The 16,506-nt window shown below is 40.1% G+C and overlaps 1 protein-coding gene across 1 annotated transcript; it reads right to left on the reverse strand.

The window, feature by feature from the left end:
- Window positions 1-576: 576 nt before the first annotated feature.
- Window positions 577-12,877, reverse strand: taf1b (TATA box binding protein (Tbp)-associated factor, RNA polymerase I, B; the record flags this gene model as incomplete). Its single annotated transcript, XM_084737115.1, has 14 exons — window positions 577-813; window positions 3,618-3,846; window positions 4,659-4,729; window positions 5,519-5,606; window positions 6,568-6,605; window positions 6,743-6,917; window positions 7,377-7,524; window positions 8,181-8,280; window positions 8,496-8,664; window positions 9,004-9,103; window positions 10,862-10,954; window positions 11,033-11,130; window positions 11,480-11,567; window positions 12,629-12,877. Coding segments are annotated over 14 exons (1,836 nt in total), but the record flags the coding sequence as incomplete, so codon positions are not given.
- Between the last annotated feature and the right edge of the window lie 3,629 nt (window positions 12,878-16,506).

The raw sequence follows: 16,506 nt of genomic DNA on the forward strand, positions 1-16,506 counted from the left end.
GCTCTCGTCTTTCTTTGTCTTCAGTGTTTTCAGCAGATCTGTGACTCAAAAACAAAGACGTGATAAAGAAAAAAGAAACCAATACAACTGTTCTCACTCTGGACACAGTTAATATTAACAACGTCTGGCAACATCTGCAGGACAGATTTGCTTCAGGACATGACAAATAATTCATTTTCATTGTCCATTAATAATTATTAACATCAATCGACTGTTTTTTCCCACTTATATCTTTATTTGCAAAATATCTGCAACATTAAAAAATCATAATAAAAACAAAAACAACAAAAACATATTTTTTCCTGTTGATGAATAACTTGCAGCTCTGTCCAGACTAACGTCCATTTTCCTTGATGTCTTTTGTCTGTGATGACAGAGTTTTGACCTGATATTTTAACAGTAAAGAGGGATTTTAGATAACATCTAATCCAAGATAATAACTTTGAAACTGTGTCTTGACTTTCAGGCTTCACACACACTGTCCCTGTTTGTCCTCAGGGTTTGATCTTCACTCAACTGTGATTTCAGAGTGTCCTTGAATGCACCGATGGCAACATGGTAATAAATTCTTCACTCAGCTGATGTTACTTGAAAGTTTTTCATCTTGTTTCTTGTCCTCTCTCTTACAGGCTGGTCCTCATCCTCTTCCTGAAGGGCTCCTTCTTGATGGTGATGAGGCGTCTCTCCACGCTCAGCACCTCCTCGAACAGGTACGCCGCCTCCACGTCCAACAGGAAGCAGAAGAGCTGCAGCAGCCAGACGAACGAGCGCGGCAGCGTCGGCTCCACCTCCGGGTAATGATTCTTGCATTTCCTGGAGAGAAGAAGAAATCAGACAAGAAGAGTCTTCAAACCGTACCGCAGGGTCTCAAAGGTCGACGTTTGTCACAGATATAATTGATTTATGTTACTGTTTGACTAAAAACAGTGTTTCTGGGCACCTTTAATGTCTTTTTAACAATGTTATTTGATTTTACCCACGAGACAAAAACAGATTAGAACTAGAACTGCAAGCAGTTATGAACGGGGGCCAAGCCTCCCCGCGCGACCCGGTCCCAGCGGCCCTCGGAACCCGCCGCTGCGGGCCCCGAGGGTCGCGGGGCTCGGGGCGATCGTGGGGACGCGCGCTGTCGTCTGAGCTGCGGTATTCATGACCAATCATTAGGTAACTTTGCGGTCGGCCTCAGGAGGGAACCCACATCATGCACAGCGAATTTAGGACGACTCTGAGCAACTTTTGGGAAACCTGATGTTTTTGGGTTTGTAGCGCCCCCTATTGGCCGATCCGCACCAAATTTGGCACAGAGTCTGTGGATGACCTCTGGAACGAGTGTGTTAAGTTTGAAGTCAAAAGACTTTAGTTTGACCTAAATATGACACAACATGCATTTTTTGAGCTAGCCAAAAAATCGTTCGGTTATAATTAGCGCATTTTTTGGAGTGCAACAATTCTTTTGATAACTTTTCGTCAGACACGTCTAGACATCGTAAGTGCAAAGTTTGGCGCAGATGGCGCTTAAACTGTAGGAGGAGTTCGAAAAAGTAGGTTTCGGACATCTGGCGACTTAGCGACGGGAATTTTCGGCAAAAGTGGGCGTGGCCTACGTCAGAAAATCCAGCGCTTTTCAGGGAACACGGCAATATGAGATTTTTCAACGTCTCATTTAAAATGTGGAAGTTATAGGCAAAAATGCGTTATAGCGCCACCTAGTTGGGTTTGTAGCGCCCCCTATTGGCCGATCCGCACCAAATTTGGCACCGAGTCTGCGGATGACCTCTGGAACGAGCGTGTTAAGTTTGAAGTCAAAAGACTTTAGTTTGACCGAAATATGACACAACATGCGTTTTTTGAGCTAGCCAAAAAATCGTTCGGTTATAATTAGCGAATTTTTTGTCGTTCAACAATTCCTTTGATAACTTTAGATCAGACACGTCTAGACATCGTATGTGCAAAGTTTGGCGCAGATGGCGCTTAAACTGTAGGAGGAGTTCGAAAAAGTAGGTTTCGGACATGTGGCGACTTAGCGACGGGAATTTTCGGCGAAAGTGGGCGGGGCCTACGTCAGAAAATCCAGCGCTATTCGGGGAATACGGCAATATAAGAATTTTCAACGTGTCATTTAAAATGTGGAAGTTATAGGCAAAAATGCGTTATAGCGCCCCCTAGTGGAGCACGAACGCGATTTTCGGTAGGCGGGATCTGAGTCCTATTTTACATGTAGCCATAAAATTTCAAAACCCTAAGTATTATACTTTGGCAGAAATTAAATTTTTTTGTTTATCTTGTAATAAGCCCCGCCCACATTGACCTGTCATGACCCCCTTGAAGATATGGCCTCAGGACCGGCCCTACGTCGTACGGACCAAATTTCGTCGAAATCGGTGCAGCCGTTCTAGAGATATAAACTTCCCATATCTCTAGCGCCCCCTATGGGCCAACATTCGCCAAATTCAGCTCATAGGCTCCCAGTCTCATGCCAACCAAGGATCTCTGATTTGGGGTCGATAGCATTTACTTTGACCGAGATATGCAACATTTTCCATTTTTACGGCTAGCTACAGAAATTTGTTCGTTAATAATTCGCGGAATTTTCAACCCAAAAAAAATCTTTTGATAACTTTAGGTCAGGAGGAGCAGAAGAGTGTCCGGGCCAATTTTCGTGCAGATCGAACAAAATCCCTAGGAGGAGTTCGAAAAAGTAGGTTTTCCAGTTTTTGCGATTTTTCGGGAAAAGACGTCCAGGCGGAAGTGGGCGTGGCCAATTGCAAAGTGACTCAGCTCTATTCAAGGAATGTGGGGATATAAGGTTTTTGAATGTGCGACATACGGTGTGGGAGTTATAGGCCAAAACGCGTTGTCCTTGCTTGTAGCGCCCCCTGCAGGCGGACATGTGCAATTTTTGGCGTCTGAGGTACGTGCGGGGGTGTGGGCCAGCCCTCAAATTTTCATCGTCCAAACTTGTACGGTTTAGGCTGCAGCATGAGTTTTATCGGGAGAAGAATAAAAATAGAAAAGATGAATAATAATAAAAATCTGAACAAAAACAATAGGGTTCCCAGCACCGCTGGTACTGGGAAACGCGTATGCTTGCATCCGCGTTCCCCAGTCCCCGCGGGCTTGGCCCCCTAATTATAAGAATCTGATCAGAGGTTCTGCACGTTTCAACAAGTTAGATTCTTTAGATTTAACACCTGTTTTATATCCATACTGGCACAAACAGGACAAAAGATTAGGGCTGCAAATAATTTATTGCCAATCAATCTGTCCATTATATTCACCATTAATTGATCAGTTGTTGATAAAAAAAAACAGTAATTAAATTAATTAATTAATTAATCATTTTTCCACTAAATCAATTACTTGTTCAATTTGTACTGACAGTATTACATCTGGAGGTAGATCAACTTTGGATCAGATGAGACGACAGTGGATATTACCTCCATGTTGGGTTTGTTTTGTTGAGATCAATAGATATTTTCCAATAACATAATTAAAAAGAAGCCTGACATCAGAACCCCGTCATTTTTTAAGGCCTTAAATTCAGATTTTTTTTTTTGAACTTTTTAAGACTATTTATGTTCCTGTGGAAACTGTCTCACGTTTCTGTGTCTTCTCACCAGCTTTGGCAGGGTCTGAGCGCTGGGTGCCAATATGTGGCGTTCGATGGAGTCGGGACGTTGCGTTTCAGGGTCATGACTCCGTCCAGCCTCTTCTGGTGCAGACTGGGACCATCTGCTCCGTCCTCGTCCCCCCAGCAGAACCTGAAGCTGGACGGAGCCTGACGCTCGACGCCCGCCGGGCGAGAGGACAACTTCTCGAAACAGATCTTCACCTGCTCCGCTATTCCTGCACACACACACACACACACACACACACACACACACACACACACACACACACACACACACACACACACAGAAACACACACACACAGACACACACACACACACACACACAGAGACACACAGAGACACACAGAGACACACACAGACACACAGACACAGACACACAGACAGACAGACACACACACACACACACACACACACACACACACACACACACACACACACACACAGAGACACACACACACACACACACAGACACACACACACACACACAGAGACACACACACACACAGACACACACACACACAGAAACACACACACACACAGACAGACACACACACACACACACACACACACACACACACACACACACACACACACACAGAAACACACACACACACACACACACACACACACACACACACACACAGAGACACACACACACACACACAGAGACACACACACAGACACACACACACAGACACAGAGACACACACACAGACACACACACAGACACACACACACACACACAGAGACACACACACAGACACACACACACACACACAGAGACACACACACACACAGACACACACACACACAGAAACACACACACACACAGACAGACACACACACACACAGACACACACACACACAGAAACACACACACACACACACACACACACACACACACACACACACACATCAGATTCACACGTGAAACATGTTTGAATCTATTTTTCAACTAGAAATCAATCAGGCAATAAGTTTTCCATTAATCAATAAGTGTTTTCTGTAAATAAGTCAGATTCTTACTTTTCCTTTTCGTCATGATACATTTGTCCGCCTGGTCCTGGAAAATAGGTTTGTCAGATTTCCACTGTTTCCTGTAAACGAGAAAGAAAGAAAGAAAGAATTCATCACATTCTTAAGAAGTGTGATGAATTCTACGTTCTAAAAAAAAAAAATACCAACACTGATTCAAAGTTATTACAGAAAAGTTACTCTATAAGAATTTATATATATAAAGTATATATAAATCCATGTTACAGACAAGAATTCTGAATTTCAAACAATTTAAAAATGTATTAAAATCCTTTAAAATCTAAAACGAACAAAAACTCCTGGGGATGTAATGAAAAAAAAAAAAAGCTCACGCTTCGATAAAACCAGGATATGATATTTATCATCAAAATAATAATTATTATTTTTTGTCCATATAAAATGTTTTTTTTTTCTGGGATGTTATTCCTCATTAGTGAATTAATCGCTGTGTTTATGAATTTAACCAATTAACCATGTATTAAATAAAAAAAGAGAAAAAAGGAGAATAAAAATGAAGCAAACTTAAAACCTGAAGGAGCTGAAAGTTTTTTTCTTCTTTAATAAAACAAATAAAAACAGTCAGTCTGAACACGTAAAACATGACGTTTCTTTGGTGATGAATGTTTGAATTCTGTCTTTACAAACTGCAAAACAAAAACTACACAGCAGTCCAGAAAAATATTTAAATGATTCTCTATAAAACCTCACTGTCCAGAACTGAGACGTTTTCTGATTGACATATTTGATATATTGTTCCATCGTTATCAGCTGCTGATAATTTAAAGTGTAAAAAGACTGAAGTGATAAACCTGCGGAGGCGAGTTCAGCCTCTGCAGGTGTTCACGTCTCACCTGGACACGTCGTGGTCCCTCCTCTGCTGAGCTGAGATCAGAGCGGCCTGCAGCTGACGGTACCACCTCCTGAAACTGAACATGTCTCCTGTTCACAGTCACACAAAACACCCGTCAGTCTTCAAATCAAAACCCTCCATTCTCTTACATAAAAAACTCAGATTTTATAGGAGTGAGTTTGTTTAAACACTGAAGAAGAAGAAAAGGATTTTATTAGAAAGGAAAGAAGAGACTTGAAAAAAGGGTCCAAACATGTGGAGACGTAAAAACCAAACAAAGTTCAACTGTCAAAAAGAAATTCACATTACATTTAATTTGAAGATCAGAAAACAAACTGACAATATTTAACATGAAACGAAGCGTCGATAAGAAGTGAAGCACCTTTTTTAAAATTCTTCATCTTTTATTCTTTATTTTCAAGGTTTTTTCGTCTCTACTTGTACAGTTGTTCGTCGGTTCTGTGTGTTCTGAACGGAGTCGGTTCTGTGGGTTCTGAACGGAGTCGGTTCTGTGGGTTCTGAACGGAGTCGGTTCTGTGGGTTCTGAACGGAGTTGTAGTCGGTTCTGTGGGTTCTGAACGGAGTTGTAGTCGGTTCTGTGAGTTCTGAACAGAGTCGGTTCTGTGTGTTCTGAACGGAGTCAGTTCTGTGGGTTCTGAATGGAGTTGTAGTCGGTTCTGTGTGTTCTGAACGGAGTCGGTTCTGTGGGTTCTGAACGGAGTTGTAGTCGGTTCTGTGTGTTCTGAACGGAGTCGGTTCTGTGTGTTCTGAACGGAGTCGGTTCTGTGGGTTCTGAACGGAGTTGTAGTCAGTTCTGTGTGTTCTGAACGGAGTCGGTTCTGTGTGTTCTGAACAGAGTCGGTTCTGTGGGTTCTGAACGGAGTCGGTTCTGTGTGTTCTGAACAGAGTCGGTTCTGTGTGTTCTGAACAGAGTCGGTTCTGTGGGTTCTGAACAGAGTCGGTTCTGTGGGTTCTGAATGGAGTCGTGCAGCTCGACGTGTAAAACGTCAGTCAGAATAAAGAGTCCATATTTAAATGTGAAGGACTCACCTGCGACGTCCTGGTCGCTTGTTTGATTGGATAAATCCCTAAAAGATAAAAAAACAAAGTGACTGTTTACGTTCAGAAAGAAAAACATGAGAACGTTCTGTAGAAACTCTTCTGTATGTTTGAGAAGAGGTGCATCATCCTGAGCGGCTGATCGATCAGACACTGTTCCGTTTACCATTCGGTGTGGTCGTCCAGGCCGAAGAGCAGCTTCATGGTGACGATGATGTGGGCGGCCGCCTGGACGTCGTAGCGAGGCAGGACAGGATGAGACAGGCGGTTGAACGTGTGCAGTGTTTCATCCGCCATACCGGCGCGTTCCATCAGCCTGCAGACCCAGAGGTGGAGCTCATCTGAGGAACAGGGAGAATAATCGATCAGTAATCAATCAGACCTGCTGAGTTTCACCTGTAAATGCTCAGAGGTGTCAGTGTTGTGTTTTTACTTAACATGTGCAAAATGAAGCCTTCGATCCTGATCAATCGATCTGTTTCTATTATTATTTATTAAAATATCAGATTTCATCGTATTCTGTACTTTCAGCTGTGAGTAACAAAAACACACACAGAGGGTCACTGAGACCGAGGACAGTTAGCTGATGATTAACCTGATCAATACACACACTGAAGTGTCCCTTTAAATCTGACGGGGTCAATGAAAAATGAAATGAATGAAAAATTAATCCTGTACGGTAAAATAGATCCAAACATGTGAAAACAGATAGAGTGCACGTACATACGCAGTGATCAATCTGGCAATAAGTTTTCCACTAATCAATTAGTGTAAAATGTTGTTATTGTTGTTCTTGTTACCGGGCAGATTAGCGTCAGTCAGGTATCGCAGGCTGAGCAGAGCCGGGTGCAGCAGAGTCTGGCGGCTGATTGGAGGAAAAGCAGGAAGCTGCAAGAACAGAGCCAGAGTCTCCGCCTCCTTATGAACGGCCTGGTGGGACGGGACGCTCTGCGGAGAATATATAAATACATACATATATACATATATATACATACATAACATTTAGAAGTACTTCATAAGAAAGGTAACAATGCTAATTATGGTTAATTAATCTTTTTACTATGCATTTATTAACCATTAACTAATGTATTTTGGGGATACCAGATCAATGTGATCAATGTGATCAATGCTCATTAAGGTTAATTAATTATATTTGATTATGCCAGCTATCATTAATTAGCTTAATATATCTGGTTCATACTTCAGATCTGGTACCTTCAAAATGCAAAATTAACTGTTAATAAGTGGATAATAAAGGATTAATTAACCTGAATAAGCACTTGTTAACATGCTTCTTGTAAGTGCTTATAAATGTCTTACAATCTATCAATGAACATGTTAACTATACTTTTGTATACAGTCTTATTAACACACATAAATGTTTATAAGCGTGTTATAAGAGCCTTATAACACATTAACTCATTACAGACTTCTTAATATAAAGTGTTATCATGTTTTTTTTTAAAGCTGTGAGCAGCACAAACTAAATTCTCTTCATCTCCTCCGTGTTAAAGGGACGGCAGACAGACACTGAACTGACCCTTAAACATACGATCGATCACAGTATTGGCTCAGTATTGATCAGGAACTGATGGATTTCTGACCTCGACTCTGAAGATGAGACCGTCTTTGCCTTTGAGCTTCATCTCGTTAGGAAGTTCCTCGTAAGCGTTGATGTATGGGACGTGGCCGTCGTTCACCAACCTGAAAAACAAACATATAAACAAACATATAAACAAACACATATATATATACATACATATGTGTGTGTGTGTGTGTGTGTGTGTGTGTGTGTGTGTACATATATATATAATTTTCTTAAATGTTCAAAATAAATTCAATCAGTTTTCGAGGTTTATGTAGCAGGAGTTCATTTTAAAAACAGCTGGATGTTCAGATTTCCAGATGTGTAGTGTTACCTGAGCAGGTCGCTGAGCGTCAGCGCCTCGCGGCTCCAGACCAGAGCGAGGTGGATCAGAGCCAGAGTCTTCCTCATGCTCATCAGGGCGCGGACCTTCCTCATCCGCGGCGACATGTAGTAGGTGCCGTCCACCGCGCCCGAATGCTGCGAACAATTGCTGCCGCTCTCTGTGCAGGTAAAAGGAGCATTTCAACTCTTTTAAATACATAATTTCTCTGATTTCAGTTTCTCAAATGTGAATATTTTCTGGTTTCTTTCCTCTTCTTTGACAGTTAACTGAATATTTTTGGGTTGTGGACAAAACGAGACATTTGAGGACGTCATCTTGGACTTTGGTCCATAAAATGTCAGAAAATGTTGATCAAACAACTAATTGATGAATTGATAAATGTTAAGTTTAAAGAGAAGAGCTTTCACAGATTAATCGACCATGAAAATAATTGTTCTTGCAGCCGTAACTCAGTTTATTACTTATTTAACGCGTCTTTTCCTGTCTGTGATTTCACCTGCGTTTGACGCGGCGGTGCTGGACGGCTTCGTCTCTCCGTCCGTGTCACTGGCCGACGTGACGCCCGACTCGGCTGCACTGTCCGAGTCCGGACCTCGCTGAGACACAGAGACAGAGACAATTCAACAACATTCAATCACCTAAAAACAAATTTATTTAGGTTTGAAGAACTTAATATTCAATAATCAGTTCTTCCATAAATTTGGGGGGGCGGGACTGTTGTGACCTAAAATGTCTGATTTCACAGCAGCTTTTCTAAAATATTGTGATACGTGTTGCAAAGTTTTTCAGCTTTTTTGGAATCAAACTGTGGGACAAAAAAAGTGCAATTTGTTTCCTATAATTCATTTAAAAATGAAAGGCAGCTTTTTCCAGGGAGAATCAATAATTTCACCAAAAAGGCTCAGAATTACAAAAAATATAAAACATCTGATTTATCTGTAAAGACGACGTGTATCTGGGAGATTTTACACAAAGAAGCAGAATCTTTTTAGAGCTCAAACTCAGATACACAAGTTGAACAATATCTAAAATAAAAGTGCACAGACCGCTGATTATCATGTTTTTACAGTTACTGTGACAAAATAAGGCGAATAATAAAACGAAACGTGTATGTATGGTGTGGGTGAGGGGGAGCGCTGTGATTGGTTGAACTCACAGGAAGCTATGATCATTCGTCAATTTTGCCAAAAAAAATTGTGAAAAGTTGTTTGTGATCACAAAACTGAAAAACTAAAACTAACAATGATGAGTTTTTTTTTTTTACATTGTTCTTTATTAATACTGAGGGGTTCTATGAAGAACCTTTTTCATTCAAAGAACCTGTTTAGAAGAAAGAGTTCTTCAAGGATTGTTGAAAATCCAACTCTTTTATGCTATAATATCATACGGTTCTCAGTAGAACCCCCTGGTTTGATTCGAGATAAAACCCTTGGAATATAAAATGGTTCTCAGTAGAACCTCCTAGTCGGATTCTTGTTAGCGCTGTTAGAAAGGTGGAAAAGTTCTGTATAGAACCTCCAGAGGGGGTTCTAGCTGAAACCTTTCACAAATTGTTCTAGATTATAACCCTTTATGTTGGGTTCTAGGTAGAACTCTTTGAGAGGCTTCTAAGTGGACTTTTAATAAAAAGTTCTAACAGGGACCAAAAATGGTTCTCCTGTGGGGACAAGAACCCTAAATGGTTCTACTTAACAGCTTTATTTCTCAGGGTGTATGAAACGCTGTCTGAGAACGTGGAACATGTTGCCATGGAGATAAAACTTACACTGAGGAGTTGTTTGGTAAATGAAACATTTTTAAGATTTTGTCAGTCTGATTAATCGATTCATCGATCGTTAATTTGATCAATGATTGATTAAGGACAGAGTTGACAGTTTGAAACCGTCCTGCAAACATGTGAACAAACAACGTCTCTCCTTTTCTCCCTGTTAGAGCTGCAACAATTAATCAATTACTAAATTAATCAGTAACTAATTTGATGATTGATTAATCAATCTGTCTCATTTTTTTCTGAAAAAAAAGTCAAAGTTCTCTGATTTCAGTTTCTTAAATGTGAATATTTTCTGGTTTCTTTCCTCGTCTCTGACAGGAAACTGAATATCTTTGAGTTGTGGATAAAACGAGACATTTGAGGACGTCATCTTGGACTTCGAGAGACATTTTATGGACCAAACAACTGATCGATTAGTGGAAGAATGATTGCCAGATTAATCAGTAGTTGAAAAATAGATCGAAACGTGAAAACGTGGAGCTCCACAGCTGAACTCAAACCAGAGCTGATAAACTTGAGGTCTGTTCATCAGGATGTTCAGTACTTGGACTGTCTGTAGTTATGAAGATGTCTGTGAACTGACCACGCTGAAGTTGGAGCTCCTCACTGGGTTGTGTGTGTAGGCCTGTCGACTGTGCTGCAGGTAGAGTCTCCACAGAGGACACAGCAGCTCGTCCTGAAACGACACGCTGACAATCAGAGCAGGCTGCTGGTGACCGACTCTGCCTGCACGTCTGATGAAAGACAAACTGACCTTAAAGTGAGGACTGACTCCCAGTCTGAGCAGAGCGTCGGCCTGGTTCCTCAGGATGAACTGGAAACCCTCGCAGACCATCCACTGACGGCCGCGCTCTGAAAAACAACAAGGAAACATTTCACTTCACACAACCAGCCATCAAAACTATAGAAACTGTTGCTCGATTTGTTCACTTTTCCATCAGCTGATTCAAATGAATCGAGTTTCTTTTTATTTTAAATTTTAGAGCTCCAACTAATGATTATTTGTTTAAATGATAAAAATTTCAATAAAAGAGCTCAAGATGTCCTCTAAGGTCTATTTTTGTTTGATTAACTGTCAAAAACACTAAAAACATTCAGTTTTCTGGGACAGAAAAAGACAAAAATCCACTTTATCTTTCTGTCAGACAGCTTTTTCTGACAGGAAACCAAAGTAATACAAGTCAGAGGCAGAGATACGGACCGGTTCTCTTGGTTCTGGGTCCTTTGCTGATGGTGGAGATCCTGTTGGAACCTGGAGTGAAGGTGGGGTCCACCACCTCTTGGGTTCTCTGAGGACATTTGGACACATTCTCATGTTAGAACAGATTTAACTCCATGTTAAAGACGGTGCTGCCACCTGCTGACACACAGCAGAACTGCAGCCAGAGCTGAAACACTAAACTCTGTCCTCTGAACCAAACACTCAGCAACAAAACCATTTATCACACACTTCACTCTTTTGGTAAAACTTCAAACTCACTGTGATGCACTTCTGTTCACACTGTCATCATTTACACACGACTGTTCACACTGGTTTCTAACGACGTCACTAAACCGGTTCACTAGAACAGAATCCAGATATGTGAGTGTTTCAGCATCAGCCAGAGATTCAGAGCTGTTCTCCTCCTTCAACACAACAGAACACCAGAGAACCTGCAGGCTTATCAACAGGGTTCTTCTCTTCGAAGCTCTGTTTATATGGCCTTTATTTCATTTTTTGCATAAAAGTTTTAAAAAGCACGAACATCCAAACATGATTTGGTTAAAAAAAAAAAGTCATATTGCTGATTGTTTTAATGGCACGATATGCAATATGATTAGTGGAAATGATCATTTTCATATTTACTTAAAAAGCAAAGATTAAGGATCAATACTGGACTGATAACAGATCATATCAACAAAAATAAATGGATCAAAATCTTAACTGAACTCTGCTGCGCTTCTTTCTGCACGTCATAACATCAGTTTCTGTCTCCAGTTGAACTTTGATTCATATCAGATCAAAACACCAGATTTTGGGTGAACTGTCCCTTTAAAATGTGACGTTTGCTGAGGTCTGAATCAAACAAACATGTCTTCTTACATCTGAAGAATAAGATTTGTACATCAGGATGTCTCTGCGGCTCGACAGGACTTCATTATAATTCTGATCTGGTTCTGGTTCTTCAGTCGCTCCAATCCCCATGAATTCTGTGTGACCTTGCAATTTTGTCCAAACTCTGCTGGGAAATGTGTCTCAGTAACTGTGAAACACTGAAAATGAATGAATTTTCTATTTACATCTCCTGAAACAGAAAATCTGCTGCTTCCTGTTGTTGTTGTTGTTGTTGTTGTTATTGTTGTTGTTTACCTCGATGATATTGTGACAGGATCGGCAGTAGAAGCGACCCTCATCTGAAACTCCCCAATCCACCGCTGAACACTGAGCACAGGGCTCCCTGAACCCGGCCTGGACACACACACACACACACACACACACACACACACACACACACACAGAGACACACACACACACACACACACACAGAGACACAGAGACACACACACACACACACACACACACACACACACACACACAGACACACACACACACACACACACACACACACACACACAGACACACACACACACACACACACACACACACACAGAGACACACACACACACACACACACACACAGAGACACAGAGACACACACACACACACACACACACACACACACAGAGAGACACAGAGAGACACACAGACACAGACACAGAGACACAGACACAGAGACACACACACACACACACACACACACACAGAGAGACACACAGACACACACACACACACACACACACACACACACACACACAGAGACACACACACACACAGAGACACACACACACACAGAGACACACACAGAGACACACACACACACAGAGACACACACACACACAGAGACACACACACACACACACACACAGACAGAGGGAGACACACACACACAGAGGGAGACACACACACACACACACAGAGGGAGACACACACACACACACACACAGAGGGAGACACACAGACACACAGACACACACAGACAGACACACACACACACACACAGAGGGAGACACACAGACAGACAGACAGACACACACACACACACACACACACAGAGGGAGACACACAGACACACACAGACAGACAGACACACACACACACAGACACACACACACACACACACACACACACACACACACACACACAGATAAAGTAAATGTACAGAAATATGTAGGTGATAACAAAGCGTTCAGTTTTACATAAAAGGACAGAACCAACTACAGTAAAACTTTGTGTTAAATATTTCATCTTTCACTCCGTGTTGTCTTTTTGTCTGTCCCTCTGTCCTGCGGTCTGCTGCTGGACAAACACCTGTCATCAGTGAGTCACTCTCAGGATGTACAGGATAACGGACAGTAAGCAGAGTGGAGGGGTCTTGAATCGTAGATACAATAAATATCTATTTATTATTTATCATCCTTATTAAATACTCGTCTCTGATTGGTCAGTTACGGCGTTCTACGCCGTGCTATTTCTGTATAGCACGTCGTTACTATGGACTCAGTTCTGATCACAGACTCCGGATGAACAACACAATTATCACTAAGAATCATATTAAAATTAATACATTTTATGTTAAAATACTGGGTTTGTTCAGGTTGATTAAAGGCTCCTCCCCCTGACCTGCTTTACATGAACTACTACAAGACTTCAGCCAGAACATGAAAATTTACTTTTTCTTGCTTGTCGAAAAAGTCTTGAATTGCTTTTCTCAACTTGACAGTGAAGTAAACTGTGGGACAATCTAACGCTGATTAAACACATTATTAAAAATTAGCTTGGACTAAGACACACACACACACACACGCCGATTGTTAAATTGTCTCGTGTGAAATCTGAAAAAATATCTTAAATTGTGTTAAATGTTCTAATCTCTCTGATGGGCCAATTCCAACAACATTTTAAATGGAGTTTGGTATGGACCGACAAGCTAACACCAAGTTCGCGGTCGTTGTTACGTCGCTAACGTTCGCAAACATCTATGTCAAAGTAACGTGACCGTGCAGCTTTCATTACCGTGTGTTCTTCGTCCATTTTGTGGTAAAACAGCCGTTTTTATTTAATAGTTTTAAATAATATCTGAAGTCCGTCTTCAGATCCACATGGAGCAGATTTGTTTGGGTTGTTCTTCTTCTTCTGTCATTTCCGGTAGTCTGACCGTTCTGCCGCTCTCTGCTGCCACCAACGGTCTGGACCAGGAACTACAACTGTTTGCTCTTCCATCAAACATGTTTTAGCTACGTTTTATAACACTTGAACACATTAATCTAAGAAATTTTACCATCATGTTCATACAGTCATTTTGACTTTATCTCCAAAAGCCATGAAATAAAATATTCAATGAACTGAAACATTTACAGAGTAATTTTTTTTTTCTTCTAATTTTAAAAATCAGTCATGGTTATCATTTCTTATTCTTTTTAATGTTTTTGAGTTTTTTTTTTAACATATACATATACATTTCTTTTTTACATATACATACATCATTATTCTTATTACTGGTCACCATCATATGGAGTCACAGGAGTACCTGAAAAAATCTGTCTCAAAAAAGAATAAGAAAATAAATGTGGACATATGAAGAGAAATAAATAAAAGAATGAATACATGTGGAAATATTAAGACAAACAGGAAGGTCACCTCAAGTCAGCTGACCGTGAGACTGTCTCTCAACAGAAAGCAACAGTGAAAAATATGAGGTAAAAAATAAAGGGATAAAAATAAACAAATGTATTTAAAATACAAAAAGCATACAGGAAAAATATTTCTATGTAAAAATAAATAAATAAAATATACACAAATAAATGAATTAATAAATGAGAAAATACAGAATAAATGCCAAATTTATTGTGACACTACAACCACAAAGTACAAATGGGCACTGAATGGAGAATTTCCATATTTCTTTATTACATTTATCATTTGTTATTTACTAATTAATTTACTGCAGCATTTATTCATTTCTTTTTTAAAACTGTATTCATCTTTATAGTTGCACATTTCTTTTCTTTTTCCACTGTACAGTATATGTATATCGTTTCGTCTGTCGTTCTGAATAAATAAACAAACAAACAAATAAATAAACCAGAGGTGTGAAAACAGCAGCACACTTCATTTCCTGTCCTCTGCACAGGAAACACGTCGACTCTGCAAAAGTGTTGAGATCTTCAGAAACCAGTGTGAAGAAATAATCCTGAATTCAAATTATACTTTAAATCAAAACAAAAAGTAAAAGTACTCATGATACAGAAAGGCCCATTTCAGAATATATTATATTACTGTATTATAATCATAATTATTGACACATTAACGTGTTTGCCACTTAAATTTTGCAGCTGGTAGAGATGGAGATTTTAATGACGTCAAATATTTTTTAATTTATGTTTTTAGTTTGTAAAAACTCTTATTGATGTTATTATTTCATAATTTAAACGTTGATTTTATTTTCTATTATTAAACTGAAAAAAGTAAAGTAAATAAACTACAGGTAACTTGAAAAGTACAGTGAAATAGTACATTATTTGAGTGAGAGTACTTCGTTACATGTTTCTCAGTTGTTAGATAAAAAGTTTCCGGTGGTCAGGCTGTTGTGTTCAGAGTTTGTGGTGATATTTGTTCACTTTTCCTGGTTGTGTGTCATCATGTAGAAGCGGATTGTGATGAGATCAGATGTTATAAATAGAGCTGCCAGATGTCTCTCTGTTATTCTCTTACATAAGATGGACGACGACGTCTTTTACTTCCGTCTTCTTTTTATTCACACGTTTGTTTTGCAAATTTTAACTGAATTAACACGCGACACTGTAAAAAAAATAATCACGTCAAATAACGTGACGTTTTTTATGGCACCCCCCTTTTTTTGGATTCCAGCGTGTTTGACTCACCAGAGCGTCAATTTACAACAATAAGAGCACAACACGGCAACGGATTTTCAAAATAAAGCACATGTGATTTTAGCAGTCGGGAAATTATATTTTACAACAACAACAACAGCAATAACAATATAAAATCTGAAAGACAAAACACTGATATATATTGCTTAACGTGTTAACATGTTGAGATTACAACACAACAATGCATTTTCAAAGTAAAGCACATTCTGGGAAATCTGATTCTAGCAGCCACGAAGA

Source organism: Lutjanus erythropterus, chromosome 15 (genome assembly GCF_056507025.1).
Source record: "Lutjanus erythropterus isolate fLutEry1 chromosome 15, fLutEry1.hap2, whole genome shotgun sequence".
Lineage (NCBI taxonomy): Eukaryota > Metazoa > Chordata > Actinopteri > Lutjaniformes > Lutjanidae > Lutjanus > Lutjanus erythropterus.